The sequence below is a fragment of the Mus musculus genome, chromosome 11 (genome assembly GCF_000001635.26).
Source record: "Mus musculus strain C57BL/6J chromosome 11, GRCm38.p6 C57BL/6J".
NCBI classification, from domain to species: Eukaryota; Metazoa; Chordata; class Mammalia; order Rodentia; family Muridae; genus Mus; species Mus musculus.
The window spans coordinates 110,208,324-110,233,120 of record NC_000077.6 but is presented as its reverse complement, the minus strand read 5'-3'; the positions used below and the strand labels follow the sequence as shown (position 1 = coordinate 110,233,120).

Sequence of the window (24,797 nt, the reverse complement as noted above, 5' to 3'; positions counted from 1 at the left end):
ATAAAATAAATAAATCTTTTTTAAAAAGCATTTTCTATGTAATGATATTCTGAAGAAAACTTCAAGAATAAGCAAAATTAGTTCTGGTTATGGCTTAATGCTGGGACACTACACTGTAGAAACATTTTCTAATGAAGATCTGTTAGTCATTATTCTCAACATTTTTCTATTTTGTTTATAATTATAAATATATAGGTTATGCAGCTAATTTTCTTTGTCTTGCCACTAACCAAAAAAAATCCACATAAGCCCAAAGTTCCTCCACATTTGCTAGAATCAGAATGTTCATCTCTATGCTTGGTTTCGTTCATGCTTTTAAGCTTTGATAGTCCCCCTACTTTGATAAAAGTTACTGTTGTCTTATATATATTTGCATGCCTATTTTTGACTTATATATGAAGATCCTTAATAACAAATAATATTTAACTTCTTTTGTCTCAATAAAAACTTTACAATATTGTCATATATATCTTGAAAAAATAAAATTTCTGTATGTGTTATTTTTCACTCATTTAACTGTATATGAATTTATAGGCTTCAGTGTTATGTTTAATTATATTGGCATGGCCAACCTATTTAAGTTTCTAAGCATGTCTATAATTATTTTATGTGCAATATTGATAATTGTGTTTCTAAAAAATACTTGGTTTCACCTATCCTCATAGATATCTTTTAGATGACATATTTTGATTACAAGATTTACAGTTTGTTGAAAGTTCTATAATATTAATTTTTGCCATGTTACTTTAGATTTTTATTATTAGTTTTCTTCTGAATAATAGGAAACTTGAAGGAAAAGTTGTATCTTGTTTGAAAGTTCAAAATATTTCATCTTTTCTTAGCAAGGCTTCATCATTCATTTTATTGATCGGATACTTTATTGCTTTGACTAACTAGATGGCGCCGAGCACCGGTCTGCTCCACTGTTTTTCTTGAATCCAACATCTTGTTTTCGAAAAACAGCGAATAGAAACAAGGTCATTGAGAGAGACCTAGACCCCGAGCTTCCTTCGGATGAGTATTTTGAACCGGTAGATCCAGAATACCAAGGGAAAGAAGCCATCAGGTAAACACGTTCGAAGCTGTGCTAAGATTGAGTAAAGGATAAAGAACTGTTAACCGCCAGCGACCTGTGAGTCTGTGGCATCCGTCTTTAGCAGCATCAACCCGAACCATTCACAGTCCCCTGTAATAACCAATTGTTTTCCTTAAATGCTTCCTGAAAGGGAAATTCCCTTCGATGCCGCGTATACTATTGTTCGCAATCTGTGGGTCTCGACCCCTCAGTTGGAGATAGAGTTGTTTTATATCACAATTCGTAATAGTAGCAAAATTGCAGTTATAGAATAACAGTGCAAACAATGTTCTGGTTGGGGGCCACAGTAACAGGAGGAACCACATTAAAGAGTTGCAGCGTTAGGAAGGTTGAGAACCACAAATCTGTATGTTCTACCCTGGTCTTACGTTGTGTGACTACCTGCTTCTATTTTTGCGCGTCTACATTTAAATTTGTCATTGTCTTGCTTTGTTTTTTTGAGACAGGGTCTCCTTGAAGCTCAGGTTGGACTCATGTAATATTTAATAGTCAAAGAGGCCCTGGACCTAATGTTCCTCTTTCCTCCATCACCTGCATCCTGGGGACTGCAGGCATGTGGCTCCATGCCAAACATCCTTTTAAGACAGAGAAATTGGCCAGGTGGTGGTGGCGCATGACTTTAATCCCAGCACTTGGGGGGCAGAGGCAGGTGGATTTCTGAGTTCGAGGCCAGCCTTGTCTACAAAGTGAGTTCCAGGACATCCAGGGCTATACAAAGAAACCTTGTCTCGAAAAAAAAAAAAAAAAAGACAGAGAAATTGGACGTATAGAAGGCATACAAAGAGAATATCATGTGACAGTAGGGACAGAAGTTCGAATATTTCCTGAAAAACAACAGAATGTCCTCCCCAAATGCAAATGATTATTTTCATCTCTGAAATCAGAAAATATTAGTTTCTCCTACATGGGAGTCTCTTTATTAAAATAAAGTATTAAAGGCCAGCTACATAAAGCCAATGGGTAGCATACCAAGACGCCCACCACCCAGCCAAAGGCTAAAATAAAATTTCTGATAAGAGTTAATCTCTGGTGCATGCCTTTAATCCCAGCACTCAGGAGGCAGAGGCAGACGGATTTCTGAGTTCAAGGCCAGCCTGGTCTGCAAAGTGAGTTCCAGGACAGCCAGGGCTATACAGAGAAACCCTGTCTTGAAAAACAAAACAACAACAACAACAACAACAAAGAGTTAATCTCTTTTGTCTCTTCTTACTCATCCAATAATCACACTGCTGAATTTGCCATCTAAGTGTGCACGTGAGGCTAAAGCCAAATGTCAGAGCCAAAGTGACCGACTCCTTCATTTTCTATCTCAGAGGAAATGATTAATTGAAAATAATTACTTATGTCTCTGAACAGTCAGGTTACATCATATGTTATTTACTATAAAATGTTATTTACATCTACCATTACTTATATCTGTCTGTGGTTTTTTAAACTTGTGAGCATTAGCTGATAAAGCACCTCTTTATTGTTTCAGAATAAGAAATATTAAAAAGGAATATAAAGGGAAGTCTGGGAAAGTGAAGGCTTTGAAAGGTAAAGACAAATATTTGATTCTATTTATTTGACTTAATTATGAATACCCAAGCCTGGGAAACGTTCAGCAAGAAAATGTAAATATAATGACAAGACAAAACCAAAACCAAAAGACAAAGGCAAAAGAAAGAAGCAGAATACAAGTGACCTAACTGTTCTCTCTGGGCACCAAGAATAATTCAGAATTCATTGTAAAATCCTTCCAGATATTCCATGGATTTACTGATTTATAAAATAATATGATCAAACTGTGAAAAATATAGCCTTATTTTGCTTTTTACTGTGGTTTTTTTAAAAATATTTTTTATTATTATGTATTTTCCTCAATTACAATTAGAATGCTATCCCAAAAGTCCCCCATATCCTCCCCCCATACTTCCCTACCCACCCATTCCCATTTTTTGGCCCTGGCATTCCCCTGTACTGAGGCATATAAAGTTTGCATATCCAATGGGCCTCTCTTTCCAGTGATGGCCAACTAGGCCATCTTTTGATACATATGCAGCTAGAGTCATGAGCTCTGGGGGTACTGGTTAGTTCATAATGTTGTTGCACCTACAGGGTTGCAGATCCCTTTAGCTCCTTGGGTACTTTCTCTAGCTCCTCCATTGGGGGCCCTGTGCTCCATCCAATAGCTGACTGTGAGCATCCACTTACGTGTTTGCTAGGCCCCGGTCTAGTCTCACAAGAGATAGCTATATCAGGGTCCTTTCAGCCAACGCTTGCTAGTATATGCAATGGTGTCATCGTTTGGAGGCTAATTATGGGATGGATCCCTGGATATAGCAGTCTCTAGATGGTTCATCCTTTTGTCTCAGTTCCAAACTTTGTCTCTGTAACTCCTTCCATGGGTGATTGTTTCCAATTCTAAGAAGGGGCAAAGTGTCCACACTTTGGTCTTCGTTCTTCTTCAGTTTCATGTGTCTTGCAAATTGTATGTTATATCTTGGGTATACTAAGTTTCTGGGCTAATATCCACTTATCAGTGAGTACATATCATTTGAGTTCTTTTGTGATTGTGTTACCTCACTCAGGATGATGCCCTCCAGGTCCATCCATTTGCCTAGGAATTTCATAAATTCATTCTTTTTAATAGCTGAGTAGTACTCCATTGTGTAAATGTACCACATTTTTTGTATCCATTCCTCTGTTGAGGGGCATCTGGGTGCTTTCCAGCTTCTGGCTATTATAAATAAGGCTGCTATGAACATAGTGGAGCATGTGTCCTTCTTACCGGTTGGGACATTTTCTGGATATATGCCCAGGAGAGGTATTTCGAGATCCTCCGGTAGTACTATGTCCAATTTTCTGAGGAACCACCAGACTGATTTCCAGAGTGGTTGTACAAGCTTGCAATCCCACCAACAATGGAGGAGTGTTCCTCTTTCTCCACATCCTCGCCAGCATCTGCTGTCACCTGAATTTTTGATCTTAGCCATTCTGACTGGTGTGAGATGGAATCTCAGGGTTGTTTTGATTTGCATTTCTCTGATGATTAAGGATGCTGAGCATTTTTTTCAGGTGCTTCTCGGCCATTCAGTATTCCTTAGGTGAGAATTCTTTGTTTAGCTCAGAGCCCCATTTTTTAATGAGGTTATTTGATTTTTCTGGAGTCTACCTTCTTGAGTTGTTTATATATATTGGATATTAGTCCCCTATCTGATTTAGGATAGGTAAAGATCCTTTCCCAATCTGTTGGTGGCCTTTTGCCTTATAGAAGCTTTGCAGTTTCATGAGGTCCCATTTGTCAATTCTCGATCTTACAGCACAAGCCATTGCTGTTCTATTCAGGAATTTTTCCCCTGTGCCCATATCTTCAAGGCTTTTCCCCACTTTCTCCTCTATACGTTTCAGTGTCTCTGGTTTTATGTGAAGTTCCTTGATCCACTTAGATTTGACCTTAGTACAAGGAGATAGGAATGGATTGATTTGCATTCTTCTACATCTTAACAACCAGTTGTGCCAGCACCATTTGTTGAAAATGCTGTCTTTCTTCCACTGGATGGTTTTAGCTCCCTTGTCGAAGATCAAGTGACCATAGGTGTGTGGGTTCATTTCTGGGTCTTCAATTCTATTCCATTGGTCTACTTGTCTGTCTCTATACCAGTACCATGCAGTTTTTATCACAATTGCTCTGTAATAAAGCTTTAGGTCAGGCATGGTGATTCCACCAGAGGTTCCTTTATCCTTGAGAAGAGTTTTTGCTATCCTAGGTTTTTTGTTATTCCAGATGAATTTGCAGATTGCTCTTTCTAATTCGTTGAAGAATTGAGTTGGAATTTTGATGGGGATTTATTGAATCTGTAGATTGCTTTTGGCAAGATAGCCATTTTTACAATGTTGATCCTGCCAATCCATGAGCATGGGAGATCTTTCCATCTTCTGAGATCTTCTTTAATTTCTTTCTTCAGAGACTTAAGTTCTTATCATACAGATCTTTTACTTCCTTAGTTAGAGTCACGCCAAGATATTTTATATTATTTGTGACTATTGAGAAGGGTGTTGTTTCCCTAATTTCTTTCTCAGCCTGTTTATTCTTTCTGAGAGAAAGGCCATTGACTTGTTTGAGTTAATTTTATATCCAGCTACTTCACTGAAGCTGTTTATCAGGTTTAGGAGTTCTCTGGTGGAATTTTTAGGGTCACTTATATATACTATCATATCATCTGCAAAGAGTGATATTTGACTTCATCTTTTCCAATTTGTATCCCCTTGATCTCCTTTTGTTGTCAAATTGTTCTGGCTAGGACTTCAAGTACTATGTTGAAGAGGTAGGGAGAAAGTGGGCAGCCTTGTCTAGTCCCTGATTTTAGTGGGATTGCTTCAAGCTTCTCACCATTTACTTTGATGTTGGCTACTGGTTTGCTGTAGATTGCTTTTATCATGTTTAGGTACGGGCCTTGAATTCCTGATCTTTCTAAGACTTTTATCATGAATGGGTGTTGGATCTTGTCAAACGCTTTCTCTGCATCTAACGAGATGATCATGTGGTTTTTGTCTTTGAGTTTGTTTATATAATGAATTACGTTGATGGAATTCCTTATATTAAACCATCCCTGCATCCCTGGAATAAAACCTACTTGTTCAGGATGGATGATTGCTTTAATGTGTTCTTGGATTCAGTTAGCGACAATTTTATTGAGTATTTTTGCATCGATATTCATAAGGGAAATTGGTCTGAAGTTCTCTATCTTTGTTGGATCTTTCTGTGGTTTAGGTATCAGAGTAATTGTGGCTTCATAGAATGAGTTGGGTAGAGTACCTTCTACTTCTATTTTGTGGAATAGTTTGTGCAGAACTGGAATTAGATCTTCTTTGAAGGTCTGATAGAACTCTGCACTAAACCCATCTGGTCCTGGGCTTTTTTTTGGCTGGGAGACTATTAATGACTGCTTCTATTTCTTTAGGGGATATGGAACTGTTTAGATCGTTAACTTGATCCTGATTTAACTTTGGTACCTGGTATCTGTCTAGAAATTTGTCCATTTCATCCAGGTTTTCCAGTTTTGTTGAGTATAGCCTTTTGTAGAAGGATCTGATGGTGTTTTTGATTTCTTCAGGATCTGTTGTTATGTCTCCATTTTCATTTCTGATTTTGTTAATTAGGATGCTGTCCCTGTGCCCTCTAGTGAGTCTAGCTAAGGGTTTATCTATCTTGTTGATTTTCTCAAAGAACCAACTCCTCATTTGGTTAATTCTTTGAATAGTTCTTGTTTCCACTTGGTTGATTTTGCCCTTGAGTTTGATTATTTCCTGCCGTCTACTCCTCTTGGATGAATTTTCTTCCTTTTTTTCAAGAGCATTTAGATGTGTTGTCAAGCTGCTAGTATGTGCTCTCTCTAGTTTCTTTTTGGACGCACTCAGAGCTATGAGTTTCCCTCTTAGAAATGCTTTCATTGTGTCCCATAGGTTTGGGTATGTTGTGGCTTCATTTTCATTAAACTCTAAAAAGTCTTTAATTTCTTTCTTTATTCCTTCCTTGATCAAGGTATCATTGAGAAGAGTGTTGTTCAGTTTCCACGTGAATGTTGGCTTTCCATTATTTATGTTGTTATTGAAGATCAGCCTTAGTCCATGGTGGTCTGATAGGATGCATGGGACAATTTCAATATTTTTGTATCTGTTGAGTGTTTTGTGACCAATTATATGGTCAATTTTGGAGAAAGTCCTGTGAGATGCTGAGAAGAAGGTATATCCTTTTGTTTTAGAATAAAATGTTCTGTAGATATCTGTTAGATCCATTTGTTTCATAACGTCTGTTAGTTTCACTGTGTCCCTGTTTAGTTTCTGTTTCTATGATCTGTCCATCGATGAAAGTGGTATGTTGAAGTCTCCCACTATTATTGTGTGAGGTGCAATGTGTGCTTTGAGTTTTACTAAAGTGTCTTTAATGAATGTGGCTGCCCTTGAATTTGGAGCATAGATATTCAGAATTGAGAGTTCCTCTTGGAGGATTTTACCTGTGATGAGTATGAAGTGTCCCTCCTTGTCTTTTTTTGATAACTTTGGGTTGGAAGTCGATTTTATTAGATATTAGAATGGCTACTCCAGCTTGTTTCTTCAGACCATTTGCTTAGAAAATTGTTTTCCAGCCTTTTACTCTGAGGTAGTTTCTGTCTTTTTCCTTGAGATGGGTTTCCTGTAGGCAGCAGAATGTTGGGTCCTGTTTGTGTAGCCAGTCTGTTAGTCTATGTCTTTTTATTGGGGAATTGAGTCCATTGATATTAAGAGATATTAAGGAAAAGTAATTGTTGCTTCCTTTTATTTTTGTTGTTAGAGTTGGCATTCTGTTCTTGTGGCTATCTTCTTTTTGGTTTGTTGAGGGATTACTTTCTTGCTTTTTCTAGGGCGTGATTTCCGTCCTTGTATTGTTTTTTTTTTTTTTTTTTTTTTTTCTGTTATTATCCTTTGAAGGGCTGGATTCGTGGAAAGATAATGTGTGAATTTGGTTTTGTTGTGGAATACTTTGGTTTCTCCATCTATGGTAATTGAGAGTTTGGCCGGGTTAGTAGCCTGGGCTGGCATTTGTGTTCTCTTAGTGTCTGTATAACATCTGTCTAGGCTCTTCTGGCTTTCGTAGTCTCTGGTGAAAAGTCTGGTGTAATTCTGATAGGCCTGCCTTTATATGTTACTTGACCTTTATCCCTTATTGCTTTTAATATTCTATCTTTATTTAGTGCATTTGTTGTTCTGATTATTATGTGTCGGGAGGAATTTCTTTTCTGGTCCAGTCTATTTGGAGTTCTGTAGGCTTCTTGTATGATCATGGGCATGTCTTTCTTTAGGTTTGGGAAGTTTTCTTCTATAATTTTGTTGAAGATATTGCTGGCCCTTTAAGTTGAAAATCTTCATTCTCATCAACTCCTATTATCCGTAGGTTTGGTCTTCTCATTGTGTCCTGTATTTTCCTGGATGTCTTGAGTTAGGATCCTTTTGCATTTTGTATTTTCTTTGATTGTTGTGCAGATGTTCTCTATGGAATCTTCTGCACCTGAGATTCTCTCTTCCATCTCTTGTATTCTGTTGCTGATGCTCAAATCTATGGTTCCAGATTTCTTTCCTAGGGTTTCTATCTCCAGCATTGCCTCACTTTGGGTTTTCTTTATTGTGTCTACTTCCCTTTTTAAGTCTAGTATGGTTTTGTTCATTTCCATCACCTGTTTGGATGTGTTTTCCTGTTTTTCTTTAAGGACTTCTACCTGTTTGGTTGTTTTTTCCTGTTTTTCTTTAAGGACTTGTAACTCTTTAGCAGTGTTCTCCTGTATTTCTTTAAGTGAGTTATTAAAGTCCTTCTTGATGTCCTCTACCATCATCATGAGATATGCTTTTAAATCCGGGTCTAGCTTTTCGGTTGTGTTGGAGTGCCCAGGACTAGGTGGGGTGGGAGTGCTGCATTCTGATGATGGTGAGTGGTCTTGATTTCTGTTAGTAGGATTCTTACGTTTGCCTTTCGCCATCTGGTATTCTCTAGAGCTAGTTGTTATAGTTGTCTCTGGTTAGAGCTTGTTCCTCAGGTGATTTTGTTAGCCTCTATCAGCAGACCTGGGAGACTAGCTCTATCCTTAGTTTCAGTGGTTAGAGGACTCTCTGCAGGCAAGCTCTCCTCTTGCAGGGAAGATGCCCAGATATCTGGTGTTCGAACCTGTCTCCTGGCAGAAGTTGTGTTCCACTCACCAGAGGTCTTAAGATCCCATGGAGGGTCCTGTGAGGACCTTGGGGGTGTCCAGAAACTCCGCACACAAGGAACCCCGCTGCTGGAGTGAACCAGAAGGGACTTGTGCCCCTGATCAGGCCGGTTATCTGCTTCCTTAATTAATGCAGTCTCAGGTCCGGCTTGATTGGATTGGAGCAGATGCTGTGTTCCACTCACCAGAGGTCTTAGGATCCCCTGGGGAATCCTGTGTGGTTTCTTGCGGGTGTCCGGAGACTCCATGGGCAAGGCACCCCGGTGCTGGAGTGGACCGGAAGGGACTTGTGCCCCTGCTCAGGCCGGGTTATCTGCTTCCCTCTTACTGTGGTTTTCATAAACACATTTTTATATTTTAGCGTCAGGTAAAATATAAAAATCTGGTAAAACGTTTAGATAGTCATGGAATTTACACCGTTCAACTGAAAGCTACAGTATGCATGCAGAGGACATGACCCATGTTGGGTTTGTTTGCTGCTTCAGTTTGTATGATCTTAGTGTGCTCAATTTAGAGGAGCTTGTTTTCCTGGTGTCCTTGTTTCCCTTGATCCCCTCTGGCTCTTACATTGGTTCCACCTTCTCTATTCCAAGGGGTTCTCTGATCTCTGAGCAAAGGATTTGATGGAGACATCCCATTTAGAGCTGTGTGTGTTCCAAGGTCTCTCTTTCTGCCTAATGGCTGTGGGTCTCTGTGTTTGTCCCCATCTGCTGCAGGAAAAAAAAAAACTTTTCTGATGATGGCTGAATAAGGCGCTGATCTATGATATAGTAAAACATCATCTTCTTTGTAAATTTTCTTTTTGTTTTTTAAGACCAGTGTTATCTGGTTTTACTCTAGGTCTCTGCACAACCCAGTCTCTAGTTCTTGGTCACTGAACTGGAGGTTATTGAGTTCCATCCTGCGCAGTGGGGCTCAAACCAGACAAGAAATTGGTTGGTTACTCCCACGGGCTTCGTACCACCTTTACCTCAGCACAATTTGCAGGAATGGGGTTGTAGAGCAAAGGTTTTGTAGCTGGGTTGCTGTTTCTGTCTCTCTTTTGGTAGCCTGCAAAGTACATTCCCGTATAAAAGACATCAGAACACAGGGGTAAAAGTTCTATGTAGGTGCCAACTGGATCTCTCCATGCTTAATGAGTTGTGTGGCTGTTGTCTTTAGCAGTGGGGCCTCTCTGTCAGTTTGTGGAGAGCAACTTGGAGTCTTGGCAACAGTCTGGGTTGTCTGGAGGTCTCCATGGGACCCCTTTGGCCAACAACTCAATTGGATGTGATCTAGTCCCAGTACTGGAAGATTTGTTTGGTAACAAGAGAGGACCCGGTGGGACTGCATCTCTCTCATTGCGTGGAAGTATAATTAGCATCACTTTCCTATATTTCAGGAAGTTCCCCCTGCACTAGGCTTCCACACTGTCCCTCAGAAGGCTCTCAGTTCCAGTTGTCTTTCCCTGCTTTCCTTCCATCTGCATTATCTCTTCTCCCTCTCCACACCTGATCTTTGTATATATTGGATATTAGTCCTCTATGAGAAGTGGAGTTAATAAAAATATTTTCCCATTGTGTAGGCTGCTGCTTTGTCCCAATGGCATGTCCTTTGGTTAGCATGTAACTTTATTCCAAGCATTTGGGACACAGAGGGCCAAAGGATGTCTGTGATTATAAGGCCAGGTTGGACTTCTTTGGGAGTTCAGGGCCATCCAGGACCACATAGTGAGACCCTGACTAAGATAAATATATGAAGAAATAAAATAAGATGTGAGTTTTATAAAACTCTGAGTCTTAAAGAGCTAAAATGAATGGATCATAAACACTACCAAAGACAGAGAGTTCTCTGTCCCTTCTGATTACACTGTGGGAGCAACCCAACACCTCTTAGCTCAGTGTCACTCTTTCCTTTGAGACTGAGACTTCGACGATTCAGAGTATGTGTGAACAACTTTATTCTTCAAATTCTTCTCACTAAATACCACCCAAACATGCCATTCTCTTCTTTGACGTTGGCTCAGGATATCTTAAAGTATTTTTTGAATTTAATTTAAAATTCCAGAGCACATTATGAACTACCTTGGTGCTTGCCAGAGTCGCAAGCTTTCCATCTTTAAATGTCTTCAGACCTTCTCTTCCACTTTCAGACGGAGTGGTACTTAAAAAAAATTAAAGTGTTGCATCTCAACACACACACACACATAGAGAGAGAGAGAGAGAGAGAGAGAGAGGGAGGAGGGGGGAGGAGGGGGGAGGGACACGGGACACGGGACACGGGACACGGGGGACCGGGGGGACCGGGGACCGGGGACCGGGGACCGGGACCGAGACCGGGACGGGGACAAGAGGGACAGGGACGGGGACGGGGATGGGGACGGGGATGGGGACGGGGATGGGGACGGGGACCGGGACCGGGACTGGGACCGGACCGGGACCGGGAGCGGGACGGGGACAAAAGAGTACAAATGTTCCAATCAGAGATTTTTCCATGTGGAATTTATTCTTTGGAAGGCCAGGCCAGAAGTGAGAACCTTCTCTAAAATTTCTCTTCTTGCAGGCAGTCTTTGGCTGACCTGAATTACCTCTGAGAACTTGCTTTTACAGTCTTCATGGCTAAATAATACTGCGCTGTATGAGTAACAGGTCAAGAAACACTGCCTCACCGATGGATGGCATTTAGTCCACTGCTAAGTCTTCACTGCCCTAAAAATACTAAAGTGACTCTTTATCTCTATGAAGACCACTGTCTCCTGAAGATGGGTTTATCAGAACGGAGTCACTGAAAAGGCCCACATTTTAAAGATTCCTGATTCATATTTTAAATCGCTTACCTCTAAAGCCATAAAAACCCATACTTTATGAGCTAAACACAATTAAAACAACAACAGTGAGAGACATTTAATTCTAAAGCCCTTAGTGTGTATCGGGCACAATGCTGAGAGCTTTCCCTGAGATTTTTCATGTTTAACTTTATGAAAGTCTTATTACACTCTCTTATACTTCACTGATGAGGAAACCAACTTTTTTTTTTAAACCAAACTGTAAATTCTTTTATTAACAGGCATTATAAACAGATAATACTAAACTTATTTAAAAACCACGAGTGCCACACCAGTGACTATACAGCACATGAATAACTTAAAGTGTATTTCCCATTTAAAAAGGCAACAAACACATAGCATACAAAAACAAGCAACTTGTATATTTGGTTGTTGCTGTGGTAGCCATCAGGTTTAGGGTAGCCAATGCCATTTTCCGCTTGCTCTTGAAAATGCTGTGCATCGTAATTTTATTGTATTTAACTTATCTCGTAATTAATTAATTAGTGTGTGTCCATGCACGTGCATGACGTGTTTGTGGAGGGGGTGCACGAACCACAGTGCTTCTCTGGCAGAGAGAGGATAAGTTCCTGGAGCTGGTTCTCGATTCCACTTCTGCCTGTGTTCTGGAGATAAAACTCGGGTTGCCAAGCTTCCTCAGCCAGAGTCCCTACCCACTGATCCATCTCACAGGCCCATACTATGTATTTTTTATTTAAAAAAACTACAAATATTCCAGGCCAGGTCAGCCAGGGCTACACGGCTACACATTGTTTCAAATCAAACTGAAAACCAAACCCAAATATAAAAGTTGCCAAATGTACATTTTTAGTTGTGTAACATTGTGGTTTTGTTTTGTTTTGTTTTGTTTGAGACAATGTCTCTCTATGTAACCCTGGATGTTCTGGAATCTCTGTGTAGACGAGGTTGGTCTCAAACTCATAGAGACCCTTTTGTCTTCTCTGCGTCCTAAACACTGGGATTAAAGGCATGTTCCACCACACCTAGCACAAACTTGTTTTTAAGTGATTTGCCTTTAATTTAAAAAGTAATTTGTTAATCTTTATTTTATAAATATTTGGGTCCATTTCAGATTTCTGCTAGTCTCTGGATCCTAAATTAATAACGTATTGTTGTATAGATTTTACTGGCGTCCGTGTGTCAGTAGCATTATTTAAATTACCATGTTCTTTAAGTGTTATGTAAAGCATTGCTAAATTCATCATGAAATTCAGTTGTCTTGCTCTGCGTGTAGGACTAGTCCTGTCTAGTACTCTGTTATTGATAACATTAATATCTTATACTAAAACAGGCTTGTTCTTGGATATCTATGAGAGTCAAATCACAGCAATTCTGGGCCACAGTGGAGCGGGCAAATCTTCATTACTAAACATCCTCAGTGGATTGTATGTTCCAACTGCAGGTAAGCGGAAAGCAATACCTCACAGGCAAGATACCTGCTAAGAGAATGAGGGTGGATATATATGCCTGCCATTTAAAATTCTATGGCTAGATGATTATCTAAAGATGCTTCCTAGAACTGTAGGATTTTGAATGGACTTGTCATTTCCCAGATTTCACAGGAATCACTTATATCCTATTGTGTGCTATCTCAGAGAGAACGTGCTACACAGTATCTACACTAGGAATAGTACTTGTTAGTAAAGTTGTAATTTTAAAGATTTATGAGTGTATGCCACAATTTTGTTGAGTGAGATCTCCAAATATCAATGAAATGAAATGTTTCCTTGCTAACCTTGAACTATTATAATTTTTCCTTTTTAGGGTCAGTCACAGTCTACAATAAAAATCTCTCTGATATGCAAGACTTGAAGGAAATCAGGAAGGCGATTGGTGTTTGTCCTCAACATAACGTTCAATTTGATGCACTCACTGTGAAGGAAAACCTCACTCTCTTTGCTAAAATAAAAGGGATTCTTCCACAGGACGTAGAGCAAGAGGTTGGCTGTGTGGTTACCTTACCTTAGCTCCCCATCATTAACCATGTTCAATCATGACCTCAGAATCCTCACAGTCACTTATCCACCTTCTTATGAATGATCTTTAGGCAAAGAAATCCTATAAAAATACCTTCTTCAATGGGCAGTTAATTTTATAAAAAATAGGGATCATTTTGTGTTCTGGGCTTTGTCTATTTCTTGTACAGGTACAACAAATCTTATCAGAATTGGACATGCAGAATATTCGGGACGATCTAGCCGAACATTTAAGCGAAGGACAGAAGAGAAAGCTCACTTTTGGCATTGCCACTGTAGGAGATCCTCAAGTAAGATTTAGGCACAGGAAGAACGGAGGTTGTAAGTGACTCAGTAAGAGTCATGCAGGGCTTTTAGCTATCATAATGTATCCGGCAAGAACTGGCTATGCTTACGTCTACACAGATGGACTATAGTTACTTCTAGCTATTGTTTTCCACGCTATTATGTGGAAGTAGTTAATGAGAAGGGGTCGTATATTGAATATCCCTATCTTTTATAGATTTTGCTCTTAGATGAACCTACTGTAGGACTCGATCCCTTTTCGAGGCAGCGAATATGGGGTTTCCTGAAGGAACGCAGGGCAGACCACGTGATCCTCTTCAGTACTCAGTTCATGGACGAGGCTGACATCCTTGCTGGTAACTGATAACTTTACTTCAGTGTCATGATGAAAACGTCGGGGAAGTTATATGTGACCTTTATTCCTAGGGTTAAGAGCCCTGGTCTCATCACCTCAACTCCAAAGAGTTCTAGAGGCTGTTGGAGTCCACTCCTCTTCTGGAGTTCCACACTGGATGTACATTTTTTGGGTTGTGGCCAGTAGAGAAAACTTGTGGTGGCTGTTTTCAGATCGTTTGTATGTTTACTTAAACTCCCAAATCTTTGATATATGTTTACATGATAACTAGCTGCCTGTTCCTTATTATCCAAAGAATATAATCCTATGTAGCCTGAAGTGATACATAATTTTCCTTTTAGCAAATGTGGGAGGAAACTTAAAAAGAATGGCACTGTGAGCTCCAATTACGTAATTTTTAAGATGTGTTTCAAACTTTGAAATGTACAGGAGGCATGGTCATGCCTCACAGAGCGTGGCTTTGGAATTCTGAGACTTTATTATTATTTTTTTTTCTTGCCTTTCTTTGCTAGAGAGGAAAGAAATACTGCTAGGTTCTTTGATGTTTGCTTTGTTTTCTCAGATAGGAAAGTGCTCATCGCCAACGGAGCTCTCAAGTGCACAGGGTCTTCCGTCTTTCTGAAGAGAAAATGGGGTCTTGGATATCACTTAAGGTAAAGAGTCTTTGAGAAATGACTAAATAGATCATTTTAAAAAGGTCTGTTATTTCTTTACTTGTATCTGTGTGCCGTGCATGACAGTGCTTGAGGAGGTCAGAAGAAGACATTGGGTCCCCTGGAGATGGAGTTTTAGGCAGTTGTGAACTGCCAGACTTTGGTACTGGGAATGAAACTCTGGTCCCCTGGAAGAGTCTCAAGCGCTGCTAACCACTAAGACATCTTCCCAGCCCAATTTGTATGCTTTAATAGTGGTACACCAGAGGTGCACATTTCTGAGAGAGAATGGGTCTCTAGCCTTATCTCTGACAAAATGGATTGAGAAATGCTTAGTAAACACTTGTCTAGTTCCCTGGCTTCTTCTAATCTATACCAATGTTAACTATAGCAAAATGTCTACATTATAAACCAAAGCTCTATGTTCACCGTGGGAATACATTGCCCAGGTTGCCATCTCTGCAGTATTTTCGTTCTCTTTTAAAAATCCAAGGAAATAGCCGGGCATGGTGACACATGCCTTTAATCCCAGCACTTGGGAGGCAGATTTCTGAGTTCGAGGCCAGCCTGGCCTACAAAGTGAGTTCCAGGACAGCCAGGGCTACACAGAGAAACCCTATCTCGAGAAAAAATAAACAACAACCCCCCCAAATCCCCCAAAATCCAAGGAAATACTTTCAGAAACCAGTATTAATAGGGACTGAATATGGTTCCAGAGAGCTGAAACTGAGTGTAGGCTAAAAGAATTCTGAAAGGCAAAATCCTCACTGAAAAATAAAACAAAAATGTTTTGATCATCTATCAGTTTCTCCATTCACTGCCAAGTGTGTTGTTTACTTTGCTTTGGAAATCTCTTTTGTACAATATCACTCCCTCTGTCTGCTCATCTTTATACATTCTACATCACAGTAACTGCAGTGAGTATGCATTTGGAAGGCAGCCATGTTCATCTCTGTACCAATGCCAATCTGAGTGTGTGTGTTTGTGTGTGTGTGTGTGTGTGTGAGTGTGAGTGTGTGTGTTTGTGAGTGTGTGTGTTTGTGTGTGAGAGTGTGTGTGTGAGTTTGTGTGTGAGTGTGTGTGAGTGTATGTGTGAGTGTGTGTGTGTGTGTGTGTGTGAGTATGTGAGTGTGTGCGTGTGTAGTTGTTTTGAGTGTGTACATATCCTGTGTATAGAAGATTTTCAAGCTGCTGGATTACTTTTATTATTACCCATTTTGTTTGTTTCATAAAGCTAAGAAATGTAATGTTCAAATGATGTGTGTGTGTGTGTGTGTGTGAGTGTGTGTATGTGTGTGTGAGTGTGTGAGTGTGTGTGTGTGTGTGTGTGTAGTTGTTTTGAGTGTGTACATATCCTGTGTATAGAAGATTTTTTGAGCTGCTGGACTACTTTTATTATTACCCATTTTGCTTGTTTCATAAAGCTAAGAAATGTAATGTTCAAATGATGTGTGAGTGTGTGTGTGAGTGTGTGTGAGAGTGTGTGAGTGTGTGTATGTGTGTGTTAGCAGTTCAATGTGTAATTACTTGTCACGATTTTGTTTTGAAATCCTAGTTTGTTTATGGATGAAACGTGTGATTCAGAGCGGCTAACATCCTTCATCAACCATCACATCCCATATGCTAAATTAAAGGCCAAAACCAAAGAAAAGCTTGTGTACATTTTGCCACTGGAAAGGACAAGCGAATTCCCAGGTAACATATATGACTATGATGGAATAAAATTAGAGAAAAACTTTGAATTTTGTCATCATTTTTGTTATTTAATGGACCTACATATTGTCTCAGTCTTTATTATTATTCAAGCAAAGTTAGGATGAAGATTTGAATGCATTGGTGTTACTTAGTCAGTGCAATCAATAGCAGGGAGGAGCCATGAAAGAGGACAGAGAAAAACCTAGGAAAGCTTGCATCCTTGAGCAGAGTTCCACGGTGGACAATAGAAGCAGTGTAGCACCACTGGAGGAAAATGAGAGTCCATGCCCTCACAGCTACGCCAGTGGAGAGGTGTGGGGAAACTACTCACTCATTTCCCCATGCATCATTAGTTAAAGGACATACTCAGGAGTACTAACTCTTCATCCTTTTGGCTTGCTCTGAAAAGTAACAAAATGCATCTAAGGTCAGAAAACCAAATCTCACCAGGTACTTGTTTAGTAAGCAGATTTACTATGTCTGGTGATGACAGTAGAGATGAGGATGTGACTGGAAGGTCTTTGGCCCAAGTATTTTTTTTGTATTCTCATCTTATTGTATATGCACTTATGTTTCAAAGGAACACATAGTTTATTTGCATAGCATGGGCTTCCAGCCTGCTGGGTAACAGTCACAAGCTATGTTTTTTCTTTTTTCTTTTTTGCTAGGAATGGATAAATTTGTAGGGTAGTCGAATGACTGATGGAACTGAAAAGGTTTTGAATATTTGGTTATTGACGTTGACTTTTATTCTAAGCACGTTGAGAAACCACTAAGAGAGATTAATTAGGAGGGAGATCATGTATGGCCAGTACTTCAATTCCTGGCATAATGAAGATCACTCTAGACACAGGTGAACAAAAGCAGACCACAATAAAGTAACTATGAAGCTAACTTAGAGACTGAAAAGGACTTCTGGTCTACCCCAGAACTGGTAAAGATGCAACTGTGTAGGTGTCTTGAAAACATACTTTGAGATAAAGCTTCAAGGTTTGTCTTAAGGAATGCACAACAGCTTGACTTTAGAATTTGGCTTCAATTAGTGAGTGGAAGGCAATGGTCTTTATCATAAATTAGTGCGTAGGATAGTTGCATCATAGTGAGAAGAAAGTATCAGTGCTCTGATTTAGAATTTAACCTAGGATGGCTTCCATACATGGGACACTGGGAATCAGTGGGGCAGGAATCTGAGGATCATGGGTATGGGTTAGAAACTGGATTTGTGGGTGGGTGGAACAAGAAAGTTGTCTAGAACTGAAACTCTGAGAGAGAGAGAGAGAGAGAGAGTGAGAGAGAGAGAGAGAGAGAAGGAGAAATCATGAAGGATGCAGGAAATGAACATTCTAGTAAATTTTTCCTCCAAGCTGTATCCACAGCACAAGTAAATTGCTTTGTTAAAGACCAAAAGAAAAGAAAGAAGTGAAGAAAGGGAGAGGAAATAACAAGAAAAGCAAACCAATTTAATGAAGTTAGAAAGGGCATGTAGCAGAGACACAGGGAGCCAGGGAGGCTGGAGAGGAGAGTGGGGCTGAATATGCAAATACATTGTATGCATATATAATGATTTTCAAAGAAACAAGTGCAAAGATTATATTTACAAATAATAAAAGACTTGTTCATTGAAATTAAAATACAAAGGTCTTGGTAACCTAGAAGAGAGCAGCTTCTATGCAGAGGAATGAATGGCATATGCTCTTGAACTATTTGTAAAGATATGACAGATTAATGTGGACAAGTTTTGGAGACAGACACATATGCGAAGAGGGATGGGAGGAAGGTATTATTTGCCTTAGTTTGGTGGACACCATAGCATTGTGTCTGATCCAGCAGGTACAGAAGAAAATTATGATGAAAGAGAGAGGAGACCACATTGGGAGGTCCTTGGAGAATAAAGTTCAGAGCATAAGGAAAAGAAGGGGTAGCCTTGGAAGGAGCAGTTGCAAGTGTTACACACAGACACGAAGAAGCCCAGATATAGGCAAAGGCTTACATGGGTTGCTATATGGCTGGAAGAAGACTGTGGCCTTTATAACTATTCGTATTTCCTCAGAGAAGTCTGTAGGAAAATGAGAGTCCAAGAATAGAAGATAGAGCAAGACACCTTGAAGATGAAGTTTAGCATAGTAATTTCCAAGAAAGCGATTTTTCCCATAAATTATGACTGAATTGCCAAGATATGAGATTTCTGAAGAACATTAAATATCATACTTAAGACAAATGTTAGTTTACTAGAATTAGTATATTTATGTTATTTTAAAGTTTACATATTTTTTTTCTGTTGGCTTAGAGTTCTTCAGTGATCTCGATAAATATTCTGGCCAGGGCTTGATGAGTTATGAAGTTTCCATGTCAACTCTCAATGATGTCTTCCTGAACCTGGAAGGAGAACCAAGTACCAAACAGGGTAAAACTGTCTGCATACTTCACAAAAGCAATTTATACAAGGCCATGTATCAAAATAGCGTTTGTGACTCAGTGGTGGTGCACGCCTTTAATCTCAGCACTTGGGAGGCAGAGGCAGGCGGATTTCTGAGTTCAAGGCCAGCCTGGTCTACGGAGTGAGTTCCAGGACAACCAGGGCTACACAGAGAAACCCTGTCTTGAAAAACAAAAACAAAAAAAAAAAACAAACAAAACAAAACAAAAAAAAGAAATGTCACCATTGGAACTGTGGCTTCATTGTTTGACATGGGCTGTTGTGTTTTCTGACCTCATCAGTATGGCTAGCCAGAGGTCCTTTTTTTTTTTTTTTTTTTTGTTTTTTTTTGGCTTTTCGAGACAGGGTTTCTCTGTGTAGCCCTGGCTGTCCTGGAACTCACTCTGTATACCAGGCTGGCCTAAAACTCAGAAATCCACCTGCCTTTGCCTCCCAAGTGCCATTCTTAAGTACTGATAAATGACTCTTTGGAAAACTAGCTACCTAGTATTACACTATCTCCTGATGGCAGTGCTTCTTGGGTTCTTTGAGGCATTTAATGTTCTTTTTTTCTCTTTTCTTTTATTAGATATTTTCTTCATTAACATTTCAAATGCTATCCCCAAAGCTCTCTATACCCGTCCCATCCTGCTCCCCAACCCACCCACTCGTGCTTCTTGGCCCTGGCATTCCCCTGTACTGGGGCATACAATCCCCAGAGCATTTAATGTTTTTAATCAGAGGTATGGGGTCTGACCATTTACTTCTTATAAAAATCATTTCTTGCTTGGTAAGAGAGAAGGCCTCCAGAGAGAAAATTCTTACCAACTTCCAACTAGTTTATTGGGATGTAATAACTGTAATTTTTGATGCTTTCCCTTTTACAGGTAGTTTGTTCAATGTAGACAAACACTAGGATATACCCATATCTCATGACTGTGATAATTCTTTCAGTAAATGGTTGACACCATTTTACAGATGAGAAATTCAGAGTTAAGAACAGTTAGACGATTATTCAGAAGCCATTCCGCTTATAGCTCACAGGTCCGGGCTGCATAGCTATGTTAAATATTTTCAGAGCTGATGGTCTTTTCCTTTCAAGTTCAGGTTATTGACACTTTAGTGTTAAGTATTTAAGCATTGATAACTGCTGATGCCAATGAAGAGGCTTATTTTTGAACTCCTTCGGAATAGTATTATAATTAAACATTTTACCTTTCCAAAGACTGAGCATAGCCAAATTACCCCTTTTCTGAATTCTTGTTTTGGTATATATATGTATATATATATATATATAACATATATTATATATTATATTATATTATATATTATTATTATATTATATATATAATTATATATATATTATCACAGTCATTATATATATATATATATATATATATATATATATATCAGATATTCTCAGAGAGTATGTAGAGATTTGCTATTATGCTATGATTCATACCATATTTTCAATGTAACTCAAGACATTTTTACTAATTTAAAATTTTTCATTACATTGAAAATTATAAAATATAACTATATAAAAAGAAAATACTAAAGGTGGTGATGTTATACAAGCTTAATGAGGTATTGGAAATGTCATTTAAATAATTTCTTTGAATTAAAGTATAAAAATAAGATCAGACAATGATAATTTAAGTTTTTTTATGAAAGAAAGTTTACTGTGCCTTAAGATATTCATAATATGTATGTGTGTTTATACAGACTTTGAGAAAAGAGAAACAGCAACAGACTCAGAAAGCTTAAATGACATGGAGGTGGCTTACCCTTCTCTCTCTCAAGTTCAGGAGACTGTGAGCACCATGAGCCTTTGGAGAATGCAAGTCTGTGCTATAGCACGGCTTCGCATCTTAAAGCTAAAACGAGAGAGAAAAGCATTTTTGATCATGTGAGTATCAGGGTCCTGTAATTTTTGAGATAAAAAAATTTAAACTACAGGAACATTTAAAAATAAAGCACATTACCTAGTATTTCTGCTAGACAATAGATAAATACAGTAATGGTTTTACCGACAATATTAATTCTTGATTTGGCTTATGAATACATGCTGTTTGATTTTCCTAATCAGATGAAATAACATTTATTTAACAATGCTTTTTAGTAGTGTGACATGTTGAGATACTACTTTTAACATGTCAGCACTTAACATTATGGTTGCTATAAAGTAGAATAAATATCTAACCAATAGTTGTGGAATACATTACTGAAGAAGCCAATGCCGTTGAGACTTTTGGTAACTTTGCTTTATTGTTTAGTCTACTGCTTCTTGGAATTGCTCTGCTCCCACTGGTCATAGAATACGTGGCTAACGCTTTGCTAGAGGTAAAAAACAACTGGGAATTTAAAACAGACTTGTATTTCCTGTCTCCTGGACAACTCCCTCAGGGTCTGCGAACCAGCCTATTGGTCATCAATAACACAGGTGAACAGAGATCAGTGTTTTAATACAGAAATAAAGCTTTAACTGTTAAGTGGTACAGGAGGGCAGAAGAAAATCTGGCAGAAGAAAAATGTGAATTTATAGAAAGTGACTTGTGAGGAGCAGAATACAGGTTCCTGATTTGGGAGAGGACAAGGCTGATGGGAACATGGGACAAGGGTCTTGTCACTCTTCAGCCTGGCCTCCATTCTTTATACCTGGAAGCCACCACACACACACACACACACACACACACACACACACACACACACACACAGATAGAGAGAGAGAGGGGTGGGGGGAGGATGAACTACATCTTAGATGAAGACTCTTTAGATCTCTTTACTACCACTAGTTAACATATATTGATTGACAAGCAAAGACGACATGTCTACACTTCATGCTCTTCGTTGAAGTTCAACAAGATTCAGGAAAACTTATTTTCTTAAGAATGGGTCATTGCTTCACAACTGCTTAAATAACTCGGAAAAAAAAGCTTTTATGTTTCTTTCGAAGATATCTGAACATTCAGAAGAGTAGTATCCTTTAGGCAAAGGCAGGTTGACATCCAGCGAGGTCTCCCTTTTCTGAGGAGAAAGGGAGGAGAAGTGGATGGGGGATGAGAGGGATGGCTTGGAGGAGAGGAGGAAGGGAAAGTTGTAATCAGGATGTAGAGTAAATAAATAAATTAGTTAATTAAACACCACGCACATGCACGCACACATGCACGCACGCACGCACCCCATCTTTTATAAATGAGGGATGTTCCCAGAGGTGACTATAGCAGCTGTCTTTGTGTGGAGCGTGGAGGGCCCCTGACTGTTTTTCTTGCTCCAGCTCTAGCTGGATAATACCCTTGATTGTGTCTCAGAGCAGGATAGCTCAGTTATACACCTGAGTTTTGATGTTGTAGAAATTGCTTGATTATTACATCTTTTTCTCCTGGGTGCACCGAGCTATGAGTTTTTCTCAGTTTTATTTCTCTCTCATCTAATTCCACACATCCTCTTCTTTTAGAATACATAAGAATTTTTGATTTGATGGTGGCATTTTTTTTTATTTCCCAAGAAAAATACACTATGCAATACAGATGCAGACGTTGAATACATGAATTTTATATATACATTTTAATATGTATTTATTTGTTAATAATAGGAAGAAGAGGAAAATGTAGTATTTCCCATATTAATTTTTCAAAAATTGTCAATTTATACACATTTAAAAGGAAAAATTATGCCTTAGGTGGAATTATGATGATAATTTATCATAATTTAAGATTTAATAAATAGAAGATGGATTAGTGACTGATTTAGCTTTTTTAGGCCCATAGTGGTATTATGTTATTCATGAAGTATGCTCATAGTATGCTAGGAATACTTTATATTGCTCAAGAATTGTTTACTTGCTTTCATATTGCCGTCTGCTATCAAAATCACACCAGAATCAAACATTGAAGATTTCCTACAGTCACTGAAGCATCAAAACATAGTTTTGGAAGTAGATGACTTTGAAAACAGAAATGCTACCAACAGCCTTTCCTACAACGGAGCTATTATAGTTTCTGGAAGACAAAAGGTATGTTTTTCTCTTGGTTTTTACATTTGTAACCACACATATATCAAAGGTCTACACTTTAATTGTTTTAAAACTATAGAAAAGTAATATAGAGTGACTCAGCAAAACATGTGAGTCCACACTGAATAGACATTTTGGTGAAACATTTTCTGTCTTTGTTTTAGATTAAGTAATTTTGCATTCAAAGGGGATGGGTTCATTGGTTGAACTAAATAACTTATTAAACCATAGTCAATAATTAATGTAATTATGAATTTAACTGCTCTTATCCAAACCAAGTGAGCGATGTTTTATATATTGAGAAAATACATTAAATACTGAAATATCCACATGAAATCTAAAATGGAAAACTATTCTCCATGCACTTCAAATTGCGTACAAGTCATCAGGGAAAATCTGTCAAGGAGCACATCTGTTGCAAATTCACCCTAATTTTGTGACAGATTTGCATTCAGTAAAGATAAGAGTCAAAAATCAATCAAAAGTTTGTCTTTCTTCTCTGCTACACGAGAAACAAAGCAACCCCAGAAACCTAAAAGGTGCCTCTTTTAATGTATCATAAAAGTTTACATGTATTTTAAAACACATAATATTTAATATATTGTAAAAAAGTCATCATTTTAAAAATGTCAACTTTGGGAAACTCCTTATTTGACAGCTGCTTGGTGTATCTCGTGTATTTACTACACAAACTGTTAATAGCATTCCCATTAAAACAATACTGACTTTTTATGATGACTAGGTGCATATTTTCATAAACATTAGGTATTAACATTATCTTCAAAATTGTAAAGGTTCTATGGCAATGTCGCCATGAAACTCTCTTGTATTCCATTTTTATTTCCTATCTGCTTGCTCACCATAAACTGACAATATTTATGGGCAGCATTTAAACTCTACAAACTGAAGTTTCCTCCTTATCAAAAGAGGGATGAAGTGAGACAAAAACTGATTACACTAGTAGCATTTAGTATTAAGTAGATTTCGGCTCAGTTCTATTCACTGTATAAGGACCTAATATAGAGTCTCACTCAAACCATGTATGAACCCATTTAGACTCCTCCTTCATGGATGAGAAAACAAAGGCCCAGAAAAACTAGTTAACTTGAAAACCAACACACAGCTAGAATTGGACTGTTAGAAGTGTGTTTATGTGTGTGTACACACGTGCGAGGTTCCTTTATTTTTCAAAGCTTTTATCTCACTTGTTTTTGTTGTCTTTTTTTTTTCTTCTATAAGGATTACAGATTTTCAGCTGTGTGTAACACCAAGAGGCTGCACTGCTTTCCTATATTAATGAATGTTATCAGCAATGGGATCCTCCATATGCTCAACCACACACAGTATATTAGGATTAAGGAAGATATATTCTCACCAGTAAGTATTACATCCGTTGATCCCAAACAATTAAAAATATGACGGCTTACATTACCCACATTTGATTGTTGACCCTGAGGACAGTTAAGATGTTCCCAGAGTGGTATGCTGTCTGACTCTTGCCTTCAACCACTCAGCTTGTTTGCATTGCGAGGGAGGGAGGGAGGGAGAGAGGAGAGAGAAGGAGAGAGAGAGAGAGAGAGAGAGAGAGAGAGAGAGAGAGAGAGAGAGAGAGAGAGAGGCTGCAATCTCACAATCCTGGCTTTAGGAAGTTTCTAGAAGGGAGGCATTGGTGAGAAACAGAAGTACAGAGAAAATGCCACCATACTTTACAATCACTCTATTTCCTTTTTTTGTCAACCTATCCCACAAATGACAGTGATT

The 24,797-nt window shown here is 38.7% G+C and overlaps 1 protein-coding gene across 3 annotated transcripts in view; it reads left to right on the top strand.

The window, feature by feature from the left end:
- Abca6 (ATP-binding cassette, sub-family A (ABC1), member 6) overlaps nt 1-24,797 on the top strand; it is a 77,139-nt gene that overhangs the window by 18,656 nt on the left and 33,686 nt on the right. For all 3 annotated transcript variants that reach the window (XM_006534413.2, XM_006534414.2, NM_147218.2), the window contains 13 exons: nt 898-1,066; nt 2,574-2,632; nt 12,933-13,043; nt 13,406-13,581; nt 13,788-13,907; nt 14,120-14,258; nt 14,820-14,910; nt 16,466-16,605; nt 18,893-19,009; nt 20,747-20,930; nt 21,298-21,464; nt 22,903-23,036; nt 24,276-24,413. In XM_006534413.2, coding sequence (XP_006534476.1) covers nt 898-1,066; nt 2,574-2,632; nt 12,933-13,043; nt 13,406-13,581; nt 13,788-13,907; nt 14,120-14,258; nt 14,820-14,910; nt 16,466-16,605; nt 18,893-19,009; nt 20,747-20,930; nt 21,298-21,464; nt 22,903-23,036; nt 24,276-24,413 — 1,745 coding nt within the window. The remainder of the gene's footprint in view (nt 1-897; nt 1,067-2,573; nt 2,633-12,932; nt 13,044-13,405; nt 13,582-13,787; nt 13,908-14,119; nt 14,259-14,819; nt 14,911-16,465; nt 16,606-18,892; nt 19,010-20,746; nt 20,931-21,297; nt 21,465-22,902; nt 23,037-24,275; nt 24,414-24,797) is intronic.